The sequence below is a fragment of the Glycine soja genome, chromosome 17, assembly GCF_004193775.1.
Source record: "Glycine soja cultivar W05 chromosome 17, ASM419377v2, whole genome shotgun sequence".
NCBI lineage: Eukaryota > Viridiplantae > Streptophyta > Magnoliopsida > Fabales > Fabaceae > Glycine > Glycine soja.
The window spans coordinates 3,944,732-3,965,581 of record NC_041018.1 but is presented as its reverse complement, the minus strand read 5'-3'; the positions used below and the strand labels follow the sequence as shown (position 1 = coordinate 3,965,581).

At 34.7% G+C, this 20,850-nt stretch overlaps 3 protein-coding genes across 3 annotated transcripts; 1 reads left to right on the top strand and 2 right to left on the bottom strand.

The window, feature by feature from the left end:
- Positions 1-128: 128 nt before the first annotated feature.
- LOC114393409 (UBP1-associated proteins 1C-like) lies at positions 129-7,004 on the bottom strand. Its single transcript, XM_028354751.1, has 6 exons — positions 6,787-7,004; positions 6,611-6,685; positions 6,177-6,307; positions 966-1,407; positions 613-729; positions 129-522 (listed from the first exon to the last, which is right to left on the bottom strand). Exons 1-6 carry the CDS (start codon positions 6,871-6,873, stop codon positions 460-462), a joined length of 915 nt encoding a protein of 304 aa, XP_028210552.1. The 5' UTR covers positions 6,874-7,004; the 3' UTR covers positions 129-459.
- Positions 7,005-8,009: 1,005 nt separating this feature from the next.
- On the top strand, positions 8,010-10,797 carry LOC114393959 (WD repeat-containing protein VIP3-like). The gene is made up of 2 exons (XM_028355478.1): positions 8,010-8,403; positions 10,019-10,797. The coding sequence occupies exons 1-2, from the start codon at positions 8,065-8,067 to the stop codon at positions 10,643-10,645; spliced, it is 966 nt and encodes a 321-aa protein (XP_028211279.1). The 5' UTR covers positions 8,010-8,064; the 3' UTR covers positions 10,646-10,797.
- A 1,171-nt stretch (positions 10,798-11,968) lies between these two features.
- LOC114393075 (threonine synthase 1, chloroplastic-like) lies at positions 11,969-14,107 on the bottom strand. The gene is made up of 2 exons (XM_028354336.1): positions 12,458-14,107; positions 11,969-12,371 (listed from the first exon to the last, which is right to left on the bottom strand). The coding sequence occupies exon 1, from the start codon at positions 14,013-14,015 to the stop codon at positions 12,468-12,470; it is 1,548 nt and encodes a 515-aa protein (XP_028210137.1). The 5' UTR covers positions 14,016-14,107; the 3' UTR covers positions 11,969-12,371; positions 12,458-12,467.
- Positions 14,108-20,850: the final 6,743 nt, after the last annotated feature.

Sequence of the window (20,850 nt, the reverse complement as noted above, 5' to 3'; positions counted from 1 at the left end):
GGTAAAATGTGTAAACATAATTCTCAAATCAAGCAGGATCTAGGTGTAAAATACTACTAACCTCCAGGGAAGTTAGTATAAACATCCTTGATTTAAATGAAACTTACTTCCCTCGGTTAAAAAGTACATATTGAAAAGTAAAACTTGATTATTAAACTCGTCTAAAAGAGGTCACATAGGAGAATAAGGTCACATAAGATTTCAGAACCACGTACTGCAGATTCTACAACTCATTGCTTGTAATTCAACATAATAACCAAACGGATCTCCCTGATGATATTTTCTTTGGTTTTTCTACAAGATAATAATTGAATGTTTTTGCGCAAAGCAACAATGAAGTATTCGTTCACAAACTTTCTATATGGGGAATTTTTTGTATGAATGAATTGTCTACCAAGCAACAAGAGAATTATGAAAAATTGCATGGATTTCAAGTCAAAAGAACTCTAACTAGAGTGTTCAATCTTTGGCCAGCAGTCGCACATACTTGTTCTCAACTGCAAATCTGGAGCTGGAATTGATCTGTCCACACAATTTTTTCATAAGGAAACCAATATTTATTTATTTTTAAAGGACAAATTAACAAAAACATAATCCATTAGATTGGTTTACCTTCTGCTCAAGCGCCTCACTCAATTCAGCTTCATCATCCACTGCAATGCCAGATTCCTGCAGTGCTTTGAGGACAACTTTTCTCAGTTTCTTCATCTTCAAAATTCCATCAGGATGCTGCCACAAACATAAAAATAAGCACATAAGGAAATTAGATGTACAGACCAACATTCAAAAATACAAATTTTGACCAAGCTCATCATAGATGCTATTGTAGCTCTAGTTAAGTCCACCTTAAAATCCATTGATTCTATCCATCCTATGCTCATAGTATACAGATAAGATCAATATAACATCACATAAATCAAGCACAAAACAAGAAAGGATGTCATTCTGAAATTCAAAACACATACAGATTTCAAGGCTGATTTAATGAACTTCTTCCATTTAATTTTATTTTTGACAGCACTCCCTTCTTTCTTGAAATTGCTCTCTTCACCCTGAATTACTTCTCCATTTCCCATGTCAACTGAAGTGTCATTCTTGGTTTTCTTAATAAGGTCATCCTCCAATGCTTCAAGTTTCCTCTTTTTCTTTGCTGATGAAATTTCATTCCCTGGTTTTGAGTTATTTTGTTTAGAAGATTCTTGCAGTTTTGGCAGCTCTCCAATTTTGTCATCTCTCACCTCATCATTAGGAGCAATCTCCACAGCAACCTTTGCATCAGTGGCAGATTTGTCTGCCTCGACTGGTGGTTGCTTTGAAGCATGGAATGCTCTAGCCTTTGCCCTGTGTTTCTTTCCATCCGCATGGAGAAGAAGTGTTTGCTTACTTGTAGCTTTCGTATTGCAGAGACTGCAAAGCCACAAATAAATAGAGCATAATAAATCAGAAAAAACCATAAGGGTGACACAAAATATAAGAAAATATCTTTCTTGGTGAAGATTCCAGGCACAATCGCCAAGCACAATTGGTCCCCACCTTTTACAATTGTTAAATGTGTGTGTAGTTTTGTGTGTGGTTGCTATTGTAATTCAGCTTTATTCAGAGGACAGCAGTATTGTGTCATTGTGAACAGCTGTCCCTCTCCTAATCTTTTGTACTCTATATATATATGTTTTTTGAAAGCAATAAAGCAAGTTGTCAGTGAGTGACATTTTCCTCACAAATTCAAACTTCAACTTGGTATCAGAGCGGGTTCTCTGGAAGTCGCGTGGCCAAACTCCCTTCCACGTGCCGTCACGTGCAGCACACAGTCTCACGCCAGATTTGGCGCGTGAAGGCCACGCGTCGCCCTCATGTCACCGGAAGTTCACCGGACCTATTCCAACAGCTTTGTCGTCTTCTCCTGAACACGTTTCACGCCTTGTCTTTTGGTTTTGGCAAGTTGTTTGTTCCAGCCCTTGCGTTTCCCTTTTCTTCTTCGTTAGGGTTTCCTTTTTTTTTTATCAAAAATGGCTTCTGCTAGTCCTGTATTTTCTTTCTCTAGAACTCTAACCATCACAACTGCAAAACTCAACTGGAAGAATTATTTGTCTTGGTTTGCTTCAGTGGAGTTGTGGTTTCTCGGTCAAGGATATCATGACCACTTGGAGAAAGGTGCTAATGCTGTTCCAAACGACAAGAGACTTGAGTGGGAAAAGCTTGATTTTCAACTCTGTGTTGTGTTATGGCAATCGGTTGAGCCAGATGTTTTGGAAATCCTTAGATCATTCAAAACATGTTGCTCTTTATGGAAGAAGGACCAAGAGATTTTTGCCAATGATATTCAAAGCCTGTTTGATGCAACCATGAAAGTTACGACTCTCAAGCAAACCAGCCATGACATGATTGCACATATAGGTAAAGCTTGAGCAGCAGTGGAAAAGCTGAAGAGGTTTCTTGTGGCTGATTCGTTGGAGGAAGTGAATAAGAAGCTGGACAAGTTTTACATGGTTCTTATCTTGAGGAGCCTACACTCAGATTTTGATCATGTGCATGATCAAGTTCTTGCTGGAGACCAAGTTCCGTCAATGGACTCTCTCATCACTAGACTTCTTCGTGTGCCTCATGTGTTGAAAGATGAAAATCTAGCTGATGTTGTGGAGACATCAGCCATGGTTGCACCTCGTGGAAGAGGAAGAGGTCGTAACAATAGAGGAGGCCGCAGTGGAAGGGGTGAAACGATTATTTAATGAAAGACAAATCTGAACTTTTGCCTATATTCATGTCTTTCTTTAATGAGATTGAGAACCAATTTGAAAAAACTATTAAGATTTTCAAAAGTGATAATGCTAACGAGTATTTCTCTCATGATCTATCCTCTTTCTTATCTTCAAAAGGTATTCTACATCAGTCCACATGTCCTCATACATCACAACAAAATGGCATAGCAGAAAGAAAGAATCGTCATCTTCTTGAAACTGCACGTTCCCTAATGTTAAACTCCAATGTTCCTACACACCATTGGGGAGATGCAATGCTTACTGCTTGTTTCTTAATAAACAGGATGTCTTCTTCTTCTCTTGAAAACCAAATTCCTCACTCCATTATTTCATGTTTCTCCTAGAGTGTTTGGTTGTACTTGTTTTGTCCATGATCTCTTTCCTGGTTTGGACAAACTTTTTGCTAAGGCCATCAAATGTGTCTTTTTGGGTTATTCTCGTCTTCAAAAGGGTTACAAATGCTACTCTCCAACCATAAGACGATATTATATGTCTGCAGATGTAACCTTTTTTGAAGATACACCCTTCTTCTCACCCTCCATGGACTACTCTCCTTCTCTCCAGCAAGTCCTTCCAGTTCCTTCTCCTTGTCCACTAGGTAACTCCGACCAAAATGTTAGTGGAGTCTCATCTTCTCCACCAAATTCAACTGAAGTTGCTCCTCCACCTCTTATTACATATCAACACAAGATACAGCAAGTTGGTTCTACAGTGCTTGAATCTTCTCCTCGTGATTCTCATCTTCCTCCAACCGATCCTCAAACCATGGATCCTTCTTCTTCAACTTCTTCTCATCACTCTGATTCAAATTGGCCCATTCCCATCAAGAAAGATACTCGATCTACTCATAATCCTCATCCTATTTATAACTTCTTGAGTTATCACCATTTGTCTCTGTCATATTTTTCCTTTGTTTCCTCATTGTCTTCGCTTACTGTTCCTTCTAATATTCATGAGGCACTTGATCATCCTGGCCGGCGATAAGCTATGATTGATGAGATGCAGGCTCTTGAAAATAATGGTACTTGGGAACTTGTTCCTCTTCCTCCTGGCAAGAAAATTGTGGGTTGTAGATGGGTCTATACTGTTAAGGTCGGGCCCAATGGTGAGGTTGATCGGCTTAAGGCTCGGTTAGTAGCTAAAGGCTACACTCAGGTATATAGCCTTGATTATTGTGATACTTTTTCTCTTGTAGCTAAAATCACCTCAGTTCGTTTGTTTCTTGTTATGCCTGCCATGCGTCATTGGCCCCTCCATCAACTTGACATTAAAAATGTCTTCCTTCATGGTGATCTTAAGGAGGAAATTTATATGGAGCAATCTCCTGGGTTTGTTGCTCAGGGGAAGTATGATCTTGGTCTTGTGTGTAAGCTACACCGATCTCTCTATGGGTTGAAGCAATCTCCTCGAGCTTGGTTTGGTAAATTTAGTCATATTGTACAACTTTTTGGGCTGAAACGAAGTGAAGCTGATCACTCTGTTTTTTACTGTCATACATCCCCTGGAAAGTGTGTTTATCTAATGGTCTATGTTGATGATATAGTGATTACAGAAAATGATGCTACTAAGATTGTCCAGCTAAAAGAGCACTTATTCAATCATTCCCAAACCAAAGACCTGGGATATCTGAAGTATTTCCTTGGTGTTGAGGTGGCTCAATCAGGAGATGGTGTTGTGATCTCTCAGAGGAAGTATGCTCTTGATATTCTGGAGGAAACAGGCATGCAAAATTGTAGACCTATTGATAGCCCTATGGATCCAAATCTGAAGCTCATGGCAGATCAAAGTGAAGTTTATCCTGACCCCGAGAGATATAGGAGACTTGTGTGAAAACTCATTTATTTCACCATTACAAGACCTGATATTTCCTTTGTTGTTGGAATGGTTAGCCAATTTATGCAAAATCCTCATGTTGATCATTGGAATGTCGTTATGCGTATTCTTAGATACGTAAAGAGAGCTCCTGGACAAGGATTGTTGTATGAAGACAAGGGTAACACACAAGTATCTGGATATTGTGATGCAGATTGGGTTGGTTGTCCCATGGATAGGAGATCTACATCAAGATATTGTGTCTTCATTGGAGGGAATATTATTTCTTGGAAAAGCAAGAAACAAACTGTTGTTACTCGATCCAATGTAGAGGCTGAATATCGATCTATGACTATGGTTACATGTGAACTTATGTGGATTAAACAATTTCTCCAAGAGTTGAGATTTTGTGAAGTGGTGCAAATGAAGTTATACTGTGATAATCAAGCTGCTCTTCACATTGCCTCAAATCCGGTCTTCCATGAGAGGACTAAGCACATAGAGATTGATTGTCATTTCATTCGGGAGAAACTATTGTCCAAGGAGATTATCACTGAGTTCATTGAGTTCATTAATTCTAATGATCAGCCAGCAGATATTTTAACTAAGTCCTTAAGAGGAACTAGGATTCAGTCTATATGTTCCAAGCTTGGTGCATATGATTTGTATGCTCCAGCTTGAGGGGGAGTGTTAAATGTGTGTGTAGTTTTGTGTGTGGTTGCTATTGTAATTCAGCTTTATTCAAAGGACAACAGTATTGTGTCATTGTGAATAGCTGTCCCTCTCCTACTCTTTTGTACTCTATATATATGTTATTTGAAAGCAATAAAGCAAGTTGTCAGTGAGTGACATTTTCCTCACAAATTCAAACTTCAACTACAATATAACATACTTTCTAAAGTGTGTCTCAGACTCTTGGATAGTCATTTTTGTCTGTTGAGACTACTTCTATTAATCACAATCTAACGTATATCAGTACCCAACAAATAGGGGTACAGGTATTGAAATTGCTGCATCTACACGGGTATAAGGCCAGGTTTGTAGTATTTTACCCATTGTCATCCTTACCTTTGCATACTTCAGTAACAAAAGGCACATTAAAATTTAGTGCCCTTACATCCGTTATTTACATTACATAAAGATAAAATAATAATAAGAAAAACGGTTTAAACTTATGGCCTCGATGATACAACGAACCCATAAGACATAATAAGGCAATTCAAATGCAAGGAGTAAGAACTTAGAAGTCTAAATCCCATCCAAACAGTATATGTAAGCCATGTGATAAGAACAAGAACCTTGGAAAAACCACACTACAAAAGCTAGGCAGCTAGCTATTGTAGTTGGAGAGCCCAAGACCTTATAAACCACAGACTAGAATCCCATACTTTTACAATGTGGGACTCAAGTCCCATACCCTGCAATTGGATTCTAACACCATAATAAATTGATAATTATCTTTCTCTCTTGTGGCCTTTTATTTAAAACATATAATGCAGGATCTTGATCAACATTTACTCTGTACTATAAATACACTGACTAACAACTAGTGACTACCATGGTAATAGAAAATAGAAATTGTATCCAATATAGATATAGGTTATATACCTACAGAACCAAGGAGGCCGATCAGATAACCCCACATTAATATCAACTTCAGGCCTTTGCTTGCTATCCTTATTAGGCTTGGCAGTTGCAACGTTAAAAGTTTTTCCTTGGCCTTTTGGTCCATATTTCTCCTGGAAATCAAAGAAAAAGTAGGAGGTGGAGCAAATGAGATATATATATTTTTAAGACATGTATGCAAATCCAACATGCTGCCAAAAAATGTAAACAATAGGAATACAAATTTGGCTCCTCTAAAGTAATAAGCCAATAAGGAGAGTGCATAAGTGCACATTGTCCTCACTTTAGATAAATTTGATTAATAAAACTGAGGTATCAGAAAAACATTTCTGGCCATTAGTAGAAATGGATAGATTAAAAGTCTCAACTGCGTGACAACAACAATAAGAAGAAGAAAGTGAGAATGAAAGACCCACCGCTTCTGTGATACACTGCGTGTGATCCTGAACGGTATCACGCCCAAATATTTCCCCACAGTCAATGCACGACAACTGCATAACATAAATAAATCGACAGAAAAAAATGAGCATCGCAAGCAATTCGCAACATGTTGTGAAGGAAAATTAATGAAAAAGTGGGATTGAATGAGAACTTTGTAGGCAGAGCAAGTTCGGAAGTGACTAGACAACTTGGGCTTTTTGAGGTTGTCTCCGCAATCTTCGCATTGAAACCAAACCATATCTGAGTTTGCGTTGCTACTTGCTACCCAGAAAGAGTGAGGACTCTGCAACTTTTGGGTTTAAGCCAGAGCAGGCTAGGGTTTTTTGTTTCGCTCCAATTATAAACGTACCCTTCCTCTGTGCCCTACCTCCAATCAATTTGCGTTTATTATTTTAACATCTTGAGGACCAGAAATTATAAAAAAAAAAAAAAAAAAAAGTTTACCATACTCTGTAAATTCCTAATTTTTTACCTATACAGAGTGACTTTTAATTGATTGAAAGTGTAAATTTTTTTTCTACAAATAATATATAAAAATTAAATTCTATCAATATTTTGAGTTTATTTTTTATGCACGATAAAATGTAAAAGTTTTTGTATTAACAACCAATTAGAAATCAATATAATTATATTTTGTTCATCTAATCTGGCCTTTGATATTTAGTCTTTCTTGTGTTTATTTTCGTCATTGTACGAAAAATATTAGAAATCAGTTTAGGATAAATTTTAAAATAATTATTATAAAAATCAATAAATTTACTAAATAAGATAATTTGTGATTAAATAACTTAGTACTAGAAAAATATGTGTACTATAAACTAATTAAAAATCAATTTAAATATGAATATTAAAATTGTTGTTATAAAAATTAATAATTAAAAATATAATTTTTTTTACAATGTCCATATATTCTATTTAATTATTAATATTTTATATTCGATAATTCAAGTGTTCAAATAATTTTTAGGTGGACTTGTCGGATTTGTTTAGTTCCATGGGAGTTGGGACCATTGTATCAGATCAGCTAGAATGGACCAAGAAGAACCTTTGTATTCTCTTAGTCGGGTAAATTGTGAATATGAACTGTCAATATCCAAATATACATGCAAACAAAACCCAATTAAGGCATAATATTTTACTCAAAACAGAGTATGTTATTTAGAAATTTAGGTTGTAGTCTTAATTCCTATTTCCTATTTCCTAATATCGAAACAAAGAACCCAAAGAATTGGGCCAACATCGTTTAATCTATAACAAACTTACTGGATTGGGAGACATCTTTTAATCTCCGACACAGACAGAAAAAGGAAATATTCAATTTATAAAAGGTAATGTGAATGGGCCTGGCAGCTACAAGAGTAAGGCCCATCAGAGTCAAGCAAAGTTGAAGTAAAAGGAAAGAGCAGAGTTGAGTACAAGACCATTAAGAATGAAGCTGGGTGGACTGAAATCGGTGGAGAACGCGCACGATGATTCCGTGTGGGCGGTCACCTGGGTACCCGCAACCGCCAACCGACCACCGCTCCTCCTAACCGGTTCCCTCGACGAGACCGTCAGGCTCTGGCGCTCCGACGACCTCGTTTTGGACCGCACCAACACCGGCCACTGCCTCGGCGTCGCCTCCGTCGCCGCCCACCCCCTCGGCTCTGTCGCCGCCTCCTCCTCCCTCGACAGCTTCGTCCGCGTCTTCGATGTCGATTCCAACGCCACCATCGCCACCCTCGAGGCTCCTCCCTCTGAAGTTTGGCAAATGCGCTTCGATCCCAAGGTATAATTAGGATTGGGGTTTTTCCTCTCTTTACCTCATGCAATTGTTTCAAACAACCACGTGCCTTATTCGTAACACTTAACGATTGTGCTAATGCGAAAACCTAAAACAGTGAAAAACTGAAAATTCATCAACCATTCTTAGGAAACCTGTTGTGTATGTAAATGCTGTGCTACATGTGGTGATAATTCTGATGTTAAAGATGGTGGACAAGTGCAAAATTTTGTGTTTTTTTAAGATTGAAGAAACATGGTTCTTGAAAATACATGTTTCGTGAACCCTAGGTCAGGCTAGGTAAAAAACCTGTGTGCTAGATCAGGGCTCAAATTTTATTATTTACATTCTAAATGCTTGTTGCAATTTGTAACATGTTTGTTACCAATGATTGTTGAAAGCTGAAACTTATGATCAATAATATTTCATTCTTCTGCAAATGCATCCAGTTTTCTCAAGAGGTTTTGCTTCCTACACTGCCACTTTTTAAGATATTTTGTGGGAATGGGCTTATTAAAGTTCAAAACAAGTAGAATTTGCCCTTGTGTGAAAGCCTGTTTTATTAATTTTTCTTGCATAAGAGCTATTTAGTACAAAGAAATTTATATGAAAAACGACAAAACGGTTTTTTGACTTACCAAGCACAACCATACATGCTGGCTGAAGTTTTATTAATTTTTCTTGCATAATGATAAGAGCTATTTAGTACAAAGAAATTTATATGAAAAACGACAACAAAACGGTTTTTTGTCCAACCAAGCACATCGGTACATGCCGGCTGAAGTAGGAAAAATTCACTTACAATGAAATCTCTGTAGGTTTTTATATTCGTTTTATTTCGTAACTGATGTTTTGTGCTAATTATCTTTTCTCTTTTTCTTGAGATAGCAACAAGTGTTGAAATTGACTCTTTCATTGTTTTTGTCGGTACTCGTGCATTGGCAATTTTGTGTGCTTAAGTTCAACATCTCATGAATTTGATTGGTTAACTTATAATTGTACTAACTAAAGGTTTGTTCTGTGTTTCTCTTCTGTGGTTATATAATTATATCTTCAGTTCTCTTGCCCTTTTTTCTGTTGACTACTATCATATTCTATGGTGCAAAGTTTGTGTAATATGGATGATCGCAATTGCTTTGATGCTTGCAAATGTTTGAGTCTATGGTCATGTAAAATATTCTTCGATGTTTACCAAGGGTCTGTTTTTACAAGCATTAAAAGTGGGGTGAAAAATTCAGGGATGAGTTTTATGTGAAAAAATTATTAGAAAACTCATCCACATATTTTTCATCAACATTCTTAAAGGATGTATGAAATTAAACTATAAGCATGAAATCTCAATCCCCATATAACTCATTATTGTATAAAGGGACTTACTAAACTCGTACTCATCAAACTACTAAAACTATTTATTTGCTTGTTCTGTTGACTCACTGTTAGTATGTGCCCTTCTATGGAAACTGTACTTGTTCCACTATGATTTTGCAGTGCGGTAGAAATCACCCATTGCCTTGATGCCTTGTGATTCTGGGGCAAATGAGCATTTCATCCTTAGTCTTTAATTTTATCCTTTTTTTATCATACTTAAAGTATTTAATCAACCAAAGTTCGCTCCCTTCAGGGTGCCATTCTAGCAGTTGCTGGCGGAGGTAGTGCATCTGTCAAGCTTTGGGACACTTCCTCATGGGAACTTGTTGCCACTCTGTCAATTCCTCGTCCAGAAGGACAGAAGCCCACAGACAAAAGTGGCAGCAAGAAATTTGTGCTATCAGTTGCGTGGAGTCCTGATGGGAAACGACTTGCTTGTGGTTCAATGGATGGCACCATTTCAGTTTTTGATGTGCCCCGCGCCAAATTTCTGCATCACCTTGAAGGTCACTTCATGCCTGTGCGATCTCTTGTTTATTCTCCTTATGATCCAAGGCTGCTGTTTACAGCTTCGGATGATGGAAACGTCCACATGTATGATGCTGAGGGAAAAGCTTTAATTGGGACCATGTCAGGTCATGCTAGTTGGGTACTGTGTGTGGACGTGAGCCCAGATGGGGCAGCCATTGCTACAGGTTCAAGTGATAGATCTGTAAGGCTATGGGATCTTAACATGAGGGCATCTGTGCAGACAATGAGCAATCATTCAGACCAGGTATGGGGAGTCGCATTTAGACCACCTGGAGGGAGTGATGTGCGAGGTGGTCGACTTGCTAGTGTATCAGATGACAAGAGCATATCACTGTATGATTATTCCTGATTTAGATATTGTGTGCTGTATTTGTACTCTTTGTGGAATGTTATTTACTCTTTTGTCTACAAATTGATTTTGAATTGAAGAAAATGCATGGTTGTACATGCTGTATCCGTGTTTTGATTCTGTATCATTTATGCATGATTTGTTCCCCGTCATAATTTATAGCCAATTACCATGTTAGATAACGAGCAAAAATAGATGTGATCCTGGATGCATGGCCCAACCAAGTTTATCTTGACACAAAAACAGCCGGCAAAATCCGCAAGGTAGTATCATATATTAGGCAATTTTTTTTTTTTTTTTTTGTGGGGGGTTGATATTTTAAGCTGAAAAACAGATTAATTCCTTGGTTTTAAGTTCCTTCAAAAATTAGAGATTAATTTCTCGAGATAAAAGATACTATCTTCTAACAAAAACAAAAACTTGCATTTTTAGGCTATGTTTGGTTTTTAGTTTGGGAGCGTCCAAACTCAGTTTGAAAAAGTAAACTTATTTTCGTTACATGTTTACTTATTTTCAAAAATATGTTTGCGCATGAAAATTGCCTTGAAACTTGGTTCTTTCTTTGGGTATTATCCGGGAGTAAAATGTCCAAAACTAAATCTTGGGATGATAATTCCCATTACATCAAAATTTAGCAAATGGTTTACAAACGCAAGTGGATGCTCAAAATTTATAAACTTCAATTCCATATCCCAAGTAAAATTGGCTAAGGCATCAGCACATCTATTGTCTTCTCTATAAGCATGAACAATCATAACATTACCTCCTTGAAACTTAGTTTCCATAGAAGCAAGGTTGGTTTTGCAAAAAATATACAGTTAATCGTTGACATGGAAGACGATGCTTTCGGGCTACCGTGCACAGCAAAATTGGCATCCGACAGCGTATTACTTAACTATATTGTATTTGGTTTGCTAGTGGTTGTAAAGCCGTATGGAAAAAGCATCAAATCTCCTGCTAATTGTCACAATGAGAACGTTGTATGTTTGTGTGATCATTACAAAAATGGTTACGAATAATTTTTGTTTTTTAAACTTAGTTTAAATTGAAGCAAATCAAACAGTATACGATGGAAAATTTTATATTCAAAAGTTCGTAGCAAAAAGAAAAACAAAACTATGAAATCTTCCACCTCATTGTATTGTTAAAGAAATAATTATGTTTGACTTCAACATAATCAAGATTTTTTGCAAATTAAAAATTGTCAATAATAGCATTGCTGCGTGATGGTGTATGAGCTGTATAAGAAACTAAAAAGGAAAAAGATAGATAGACACCTTGGATATGATATGACAAGAAGAGAAAAAGTAGATATTTCTAATATGGAGATGATCACATATCAATGTCCCCGGTTTTTCAGCAGAAGATCGTTTCTGGTAAAACACAAAAAGAAAGAACTAGCCAGAGCATGAGATGGGATAGTGAGAAACATGAACAAAAAATCCGTTGCATAAAATCTTAAACTTCAATCTCAATTGTTCATTTCATGCAACGCTAAGCTACATTAATAGCTCCAATTCAAGATTTATTCGATGTGATTACACTTGAAAATAAAACATTTAAAAATCTCTTGTACAAGTAGCACTATTTTTCTTCTCATTTACTTGCCACACAAGTATTCATCGATCGAGATCCATCTTCGACAATGATGTTATGCACGAAAATATGCATTGCGTCACCAGAAGCATGTTGTTGAAATCAAAACCCTCGAATACTTGGACCAAATCTTACAAATCCAATAATAACGACCGAAAGTGAACACAAACATGTTAAAAACATCTTAATCAGAAAAAACCCCGAACTAAAACTTACTTGGCAACCGTCAAGACTTGTTAAAGTCGGGGGACTTGTTGTGCAAGAAATCCTTGAGAACATCCATGACCGATCCAAAATCCGCCTTAACCGAAACCAGCGGGTTAGCATAGCGGCCCATTCCAGGAATGAGCCCAGAATGATAATCAATCTTGCTCTGTGCAAACTTCAATCCATGTGCAGTGCTCACCACCACAACCCTCTCACCGGCACCGATAACCCCACGATTCCTCAGCTTAATAAGCGCCGCCAGAGCCACCCCAGTGTGTGGACATATGAACATTCCAGTGGAATCAGCCTGCACCATTGCATCCATCAGCTCCTCCTCTGTTGCCTCCTCCACGATCCCCTCCGTGTTCCTCAGAGCATGCACTGCCCTGTCAATTGAAACAGGATCCCCTATCTGAATAGCAGAAGCAAAAGTAGTCTCAGCCTTCACAGCGTTAAAATCCTTAAACCCATTCTTGTAGTGCAAATACAAAGGGTTTGCATTCGCAGCCTGAGCACACACTAGCCTTGGAATCCTCTCCACAAGCCCTAATTCCTTGCACATCTTAAAACCCTTGTAAAAAGCATAAATATTTCCCAGATTGCCCCCGGGTACAATAACCCAATCCGGCACCTCCCAGTTGAACTGCTGCAGAATCTCAATTGCAGCGGTTTTTTGACCCTCCAGACGCAAACTGTTCAACGAATTCGCCAAATAGATGGGTAATTCGGCGGTGATTTCACGAATCAGCTTCATGCAGCCGTCAAAATCGGTGTTGATGCTTAAGACTAAAGAGCCGTTTGAAACCGGTTGGATTAGTTGCGCGGTGGAGATCTTGTTGGCGGGGAGGAAGACGATGGAGGGGATTCCGGCGGAAGCGCAGTAGGCGGAGAGCGCGGCGGAAGTATCGCCGGTGGAGGCGCAGCCGACGCCGACGACGGGGCGGTTCATTTTGCGGAGGCGGTTGACCTGGCTGACGAGAACGGTCATGCCGAGATCCTTGAAGCTTCCGGTGTGGCTGATTCCGCAGTGCTTCACCCACAAATCGTTCATTCCCACGAACTGTTTCCCGAAGCGTTCCGCCCAGAAGAGATTCGAGTTGCCTTCGAAGGCGGAAACGATGTCGTCAGGGTCTATTTCTGGTAGGACCCACTCCTTCTTGCTCCACACGCCGGACCCGTACGGCCACGTCGTCTTCCCCACGCGCGAGTCGAACAGCGCGCGCCAGTACGCGCCGTCGAAGCGCCCTAAAGCCTCCATGTCATGCTGCACGTCGAGGAGTCCGCCGGAACGGCTGCGGTACACGATTTCGTCGAGCGAGTAGGTTTCCGGCGAGTCGAAGCCGGCGTTGAAGGGGACGTACTTCGCCGTGAAGTCGTTCTCCGCCGCGGGGCGGCGGCGGGCCTCGTCCTTGATGTTCGGCGGCGAAGAAACATGGGAGTGGTTGTTGGTGGTGAGGTGTGAGGAGGTGCATGATACTACGGTGGAGGCGCGGCGGTTATTAGGGATTAAAATTGAATGGATTGGAAGGGTGGTGGTGAAGGAAGGGTTCAGCAGAGAAGACAACATTTTTACTAAATTATTGAATTGAAGGATTGGAATTTGGAGAAGAGAAAAACACTGATGAAATATGAATGGTTCTGATGTTATTTATCGAAGGAGGGACAAGGGAATCTCAGGTTGATGCGCACGTGTAGTTTAACTCTCAAAACGTTGCAAAAAAAATAAATAAAGAAACTGTGTGTAATCAACTAATCATGTCATATCAATTTGGTTGTTTCAATTTTCTTAAATTGAAAGATAATAAAATATTGGTTTCCCGAGAAATTAGTGATAATTACTGTTGTTTTAAGTAACGTTTGCTCTTGATAAATTGATGTGCTCGAGATAAATGTAAATGGATAATTAATCGTTCAGGGAGGGTATATATGCATGAGCCTGAGGTGGAAATGACAATATTGTCGTGTCTCACCATCAATAATAAAATAAAATCTGGATTCCTTTACAGTTTAATTTATCCTGCAGGAGTCAGGTTCCGCTGGATTGTGGCAAGAAGGTGCATGAAGCTTAAGCAACAGTCACAGGATATATATAGCTAAAGCCCAACAAAAACTTCATGAAGCTTACGGTGTTTTGGCATGGCTTTGTAAGGAAATTTTCTCAGTGCTTTCATATTACACATTTCTTCAATCACATTTATACTAATATTTTAAACTGTGAGATAAATATTTTTTTATATAGCTAAAATGTATAACAAATATTTTAAGTATTTAAATTTTATTTTAAATTTATGATAGGTAATTCATATTGTGATAAAGGTCTATATTTATTTATTGATAATTTTTAAAAAATATTAAAATTCAATCTATAAATAAATATGGGAAAGCATGATTATTTGAAAGAGATAAGTTTCTTAAAAAAAAAAGAGAGGGAGAAAGAGATAAGTGATTAATAAAAAAGCAACTACACAGATATAGATAAAGATAAAAAGCAAAGTGATTTGAGATGATAGAGAAAAAAAATGCTGGTCATTATTAAATCAAATCAAAATTCAAATTCAAATTATGAAGAAGTATATTTAAAAGGAATAAAACATAAAACTAAATGTTCAACGTATAAAATTAGGATAAGACATGTAGTACAATTTGGAATGATAGGCAGATAGCAACTCCTAAAACATTATCTTTAAAAAAAAAAAACTCATAAAAAATATTTTAATTCTTATAAATATTTTATCATAATTTTGTGTAGTCGTTTGCTGTGGGAAGTTGATAATAATTTTATCAAGCCCACGAGACCGTGGGATTGGGGCATCACTGGCCGTTGATATTTTCGTTAAATCTCTACATCACATTTACATGTTTTAAAAATGAATAAATATTTAACTATGTGTCATGTAAGCATTAATAGAGATTATGACAATACTATCTAATAACTTTTTCACTAAAAAAGGAAGGTTGTTCAAGAAATTCGTGGACTCATTTCTATGTATTGACAAGTTCGGGTGTATCATGATTACAGAGAACAAAAGTGAACTAGAGTGCTGACTCTTGTTCATGACCACCCATTCAGCCCGCTGACCCTTCTCTTATAATCCATAAGCATTCAACTCATGATAATAGTAATGCTATTGTATTTTTTTTTTCTTCTCATGTTATGAGTTGTGGATTAATATTCCATTCAGCCTAATTACTGCCTTATAACCCACGACCAAATGTACCACCCCCTGCCACCAAAATTCACAAATATTTTCAAACACCAATTTTTTTTTTAAAAAAATACCAGTCATCCGCATAAGATTGTATTAAATTTTTAAATTTATAAAAAATATATATATATATACCATCAACTAACTAAAAATCATCGCCTCGGAAAAAAAAAACTAAAAACCATCTTACATATACCTTTAAAAACGATTAATTCAAAATTGACAAGTTTTGGTTAAATTACAAGTCAATGTTTTGATGATGATATAGAATTTTTGTACATTATTTATGCATTTAATATAAAAATCCTTACATAGTATATGAAAATTAAATTCACAATGTAAAGAAAATAGAAAAGTGTATTTGATAACATATTTTAAAGGTAAAAGACCATAGAGCTTGAATCTATCGACCGGCTGGAGGATTATTTTTTTATGCAAGGGAAAGAAGACCAGCTGGAGGATGATTGATCACATAAGTGTTGGGTTCGTCCGATAACTACCCGAAAGGATTAGATTTTTTTTAAGGAAATGATTATTAAAGTTTTTTTTTTTTGTTTGGATGGGAAATTAGTTAATTAAAGATGATAAATGGAACTTAAGAAAGCTTAAGGTGGAGTTGAAAAGTTCAGAGCAATTAATCAAACTCAACAAACTAATTTGTCCTCGACACTTTATTCATGGGCATACATGGAAAAGGAAAAAGAAAGATGTTACCACGAGGGAGACCCAACCATGTGATTTAATTGGGAGATTTACGAATTTGCACTTTTGTCAAGTGCCAACGGTTTCTTTCGTTGCTGTGAAGGGTTTGAAAAATGTAATAATAACCCTAAATCATAGTTGTAAAATCCGACTATTAACAAAAAAAAATACTATTAATAATAATAATAATAATATTATCATGGACTTTTTAACAATCTACGCGGTAAAATATTTTGCACCTGCGATAAATTTTTTTTAAAACGGTGCTTGAGAAAACCTTAACCTAAGACCTTGGGGTGTTTTAAGAGTTTGGTAACTATTGTGCCAGCACACAATATTATAATATATATGTCAGCAAAAATTATACTATATCTTAGTTTAAAAATTAATAATTTAATAATATATTAATTTAATCGAAACATGTGAAGACCTAAGCAAACACTCTCAAAAGTGCATGATATCATTTTTTAAGATAAAATTGGTACGATATGTGTTATAATGTTTGTTTTTATTTCAATCATGCATATTAATTTCAATTATACTTTTTCACCCTTGCAACTTTTAATAACTTTGTTTTTGCATACACAAAAGCCATTATAGCGCCAAGAGGAAAACAAATATGCCACTTGAAGATCACCAAAATCACAGTTACCAACCTCATCACTGTTTTATATTCTTCATGCTAAAGTTTATTATATCAAGAAAACCCTTTATAATTATTCCAACACCTTCTCACTTTCACAACCTTCTCCATCTCCATTATTAACCTATAATAATCATCATTTTTTACCTATAAAAATAAAAAATAATATAAAAAAATTATAATAATTCACACATTCTAGTTAACCAACTGAATTAATCTCTATCTGACTAATAATCATATCTAAATCTTTAATATTATTATCAACCTCAAAATCTTATTTTTTATTAGTATCATTATATGATATCTCATTTGATATTTTGACTCATCCATTACCTATAAACATTGTTTTTCACCCTGCATCCCATTATATGATATCTCATTTGATATTTTGAGTCATCCAATACCTATAAACATTGTTTTTCACCCTGGATCCCTGCTATCTTCATTGCCCCTTCTACAAACAGCCCCATGTAATTTGCTCACTTGGAAAAGAAAAATTGTATATGATAATAAATACATTCTTGGTGTTTAAAAAATTGTAGTATTTTACAATATTTAAACTAATTTTTAAAATTGGGTTAGATCTAAATACATATCGCATAAACATGAATGTTTAATTTTATGGTCTCATGTATGGTTCAATTGAAAGTTTGTTTATTTTTTTATGCATTTTTCTTATAAATCATCACCAATCATTTTATCATGAGAAAATATCTTTTATATTTCGTCTATCATTATATTTTTGGAGAAATACATTATATTTTTCCTAATTTTCAAAGTATCCATTTATTCCCTACATTTGTTAAAATATTCGATTTTCGATATCTATATGTATAGAAGGAAAAAGACGTCTAGGGGCTTCGTCCCTTCTTTTCCAAAAAAAGAAAAAAGAAAAAATAGTTAACATTGAATACTAAAATTTGAGTATCTTTAACAATACAAAGATAAAAACTATATATTGATGTTGAAAAATAAAAAATAAAAACAAAAATTAAATTTTTTTCCAAAGACTAAAAGACAACATAGCCCTTAAACTTTTTAACATGAAGTGTAATGCTAAAAGTGGTGAAGGGAGTAGGAATTTGGAGTTATGGTGGCAGACACTGTTACGATTTTTATGGACTCGTTGAGTTTGAACGGAACGTGATTGTCATGTCATACGTACTTACTGGTATATCAATACCGATCATAATGCATGTAACTCGGTATTAAAAACTTCTCTTCTCATTCCAATTATTTTGCTAATAAAATATTTAGGTGCCAGCGAATTATGGGCGGACACATATCATTGGGTTGTCCCAAAAAATAAAATAAAAAATGGCTGTAATTGTAAATGCCTCACTTCTTGTTAGAAAATTAATAATTTGGCCATTTCGAACACAAATTATAAGGAATACACAATTACAGTGTAATTAGATAACATTTCATCATGGCAAATAAACCCGTAGTAGCAGGTTTCGTCCCATTTTATCCGTTTTGTCCATATATATAAACATGAGCATAGTATTATCTGAACTATTTAATTATGGATAAAAATAAAAAATAGTGTCAAATTATACTTATTATATCCATACTGTATCTATCATATTACATTTTTATAATTTTGATCATAACATATATATATATATATATATATATATATATATAATATAAAGATCTTATTGTTATAATTTTTTAAAATATAAATCAATTAGCTCAATAATTAAATAAAAAACTTAAGAATATATATTTAACTAAAAGTATAATTAAATTATTAATTTTTAATTATAATTTATTTGTTATTTATTATATTTATATATTATTTGAATTAAAATATAATTAAAAACTAAATAAATAATTTATTTAAAATATATAAATAAATTAAAATTATTAAAAAAATGTAGTGGGATTACCCTGGATATATCCAAATTGGATAAAATTCAACAAATACTGCATGTTAAAATTTTAAATACATATTTTTTTAATATTCATATTCACTCCGCCTTTTATGAGAATGAAACAAGAAGAATCAAATTGATCCCAACCAACCCGCTGATTCCTAAATTTTTCCTCAAAAGGAAAATATATTTATGTGATGGAAGTTACAATTTCCACACATAGGTTAAAATTTGGATGATTATGTATAAAAGGGAGTTATATGTCTCTTAGAATTAGGGTGATGCGTCTTTTATTTACTTTTTTATTATTATTAAAATCAATAACGGTAAGAATTTTCTTGTTTCGCTCACAACATACAGAAATAAGTGTTTTTATTTTTATTGAGGAAATATAAGTGTTGAAGTAAGTTGTAATCCTTTAAAAAAGTAAGTGGTAATTATCCATGGCACGAGTTAATATTTTTGCAGATTATAATTGTATACACGAAAAAAGGAAAGATAAAAGTTCAGCTATTTTTAACTTTGAGTTTTTTTTTTCAAAAAATACCTTAAATTTTTATTTTCATTCAATAATAAGTTTCTAAATTATTAAAATTATTATAAGAGATTTTTTTTATCAGCTAAGGATTTGCTAAATAAAATTGGACCTCTTGTTTACCTTATAAACTTTGTGTCTATAGTAAGAACATATCTTGAATTATCATACTCTATCTCAATGTATCTTTAATCTAAATGGTGTGGACATAATGGTTTAATGCAACAATAATAGAAATTTAAGAATTAATTAAAGTGAAATGAAAGTTTAAGGAACTTATTTGTTAGAAACACAATTTAAAGTTGCATGTTTTTTCACCTTAAAAAAAAACCCATTCCATAATTCAAAGGTCAATAGATATGTCTATGTGCAAAACACACAAATATACAAATTTGAAAAAAATACTGAAAATTATAAAATGAATAGATTTTGTTAACTACTGAATAAATTTAATTTGATCATGTGATAAGGTGTATAATTTCATAAACTGTGATGCTGATAAAAAAAAAAACACATGTGCATGTACTATTTGATTAAGAATCTTCCCAGGTAATACTTTACGTTTCAAATTCCTGAGAAACAAACCACTATTATGAATTGAATTGAGTAACATATACGACGAACAATTATCGTCAACTATTTTGTGCAAATATCATAAAAATATAGTACATGTTAACATAGATATTCCCATTCATTGATTGTTAAAGAAAAACGGAAAAAAAGGAAGCGGTCCCCATGAAAAAGAAATATGAAGATTAACCGAGCCTATATTGCCATTAAACTCAAACTAAGCAACTGCTAAAAGATTTTATTTTTTTGACAGAAGCAACTGCTAAAACTTAAAAGAAAAAAATAATCGATGGTAGTTTCGTAAAAAATGATCAAATGTATGCTTTAAGGGATGAGGCAAAATTTAAACCATAATATTGACGTCCATTATTAAATATTATTTTCATAATTTCATTATTGTGTTTCATATTAGTTTTTAACAAAATATTCAAAAAATATATAATATATTAGTTTATTTTAACAATAATATTCATATATTTTCACAATAGTTTCTCTTTCATTTTGTTTTTTCTTCTCATTTTTTATGATATCCTATTATTTATTATTACTTTATAAATATTTTATTAATTCAAGTGCAAAACTGGAGTTAATAAAAATGTTAGATTGAATTTTATAGATGAAAAATGTAATTAAAAAAGAATCTTATAAAAATACCAAACTAGTAAAATTTTTTATAAAAATAATTATCAGCTAAATCAATAAATTTTCTATAAAAAAAAGCAAAATCAATAAATATTTCTCGCTTAAAGACAAAAAAAAATGTTACTTACTATTACATTTTATATATATTTTTTATTTCCAATTTCTCATTAATAACCTAGAGAAACTGCGAAAGACATTTTTCATTGATCGTAGAGCTAAAATCGGCA

What these genes read in the sequence shown, in the direction of transcription:
- LOC114393409 (XM_028354751.1), bottom strand. Translation starts at nt 6,873, where the DNA reads ATGGTTTGGTTTCAATGCGAAGATTGCGGAGACAACCTCAAAAAGCCC. An exon ending in GAACTTGCTCTGCCTACAAA is followed by an intron (nt 6,686 to 6,786) that starts GTTCTCATTCAA and finishes TATGTTATGCAG; the next exon opens with TTGTCGTGCATTGACTGTGG. An exon ending in CGGCCTCCTTGGTTCTGTAG is followed by an intron (nt 1,408 to 6,176) that starts GTATATAACCTA and finishes GTGGCTTTGCAG; the next exon opens with TCTCTGCAATACGAAAGCTA.
- LOC114393959 (XM_028355478.1), top strand. Translation starts at nt 8,065, where the DNA reads ATGAAGCTGGGTGGACTGAAATCGGTGGAGAACGCGCACGATGATTCC. An exon ending in AAATGCGCTTCGATCCCAAG is followed by an intron (nt 8,404 to 10,018) that starts GTATAATTAGGA and finishes CGCTCCCTTCAG; the next exon opens with GGTGCCATTCTAGCAGTTGC.
- LOC114393075 (XM_028354336.1), bottom strand. Translation starts at nt 14,015, where the DNA reads ATGTTGTCTTCTCTGCTGAACCCTTCCTTCACCACCACCCTTCCAATC.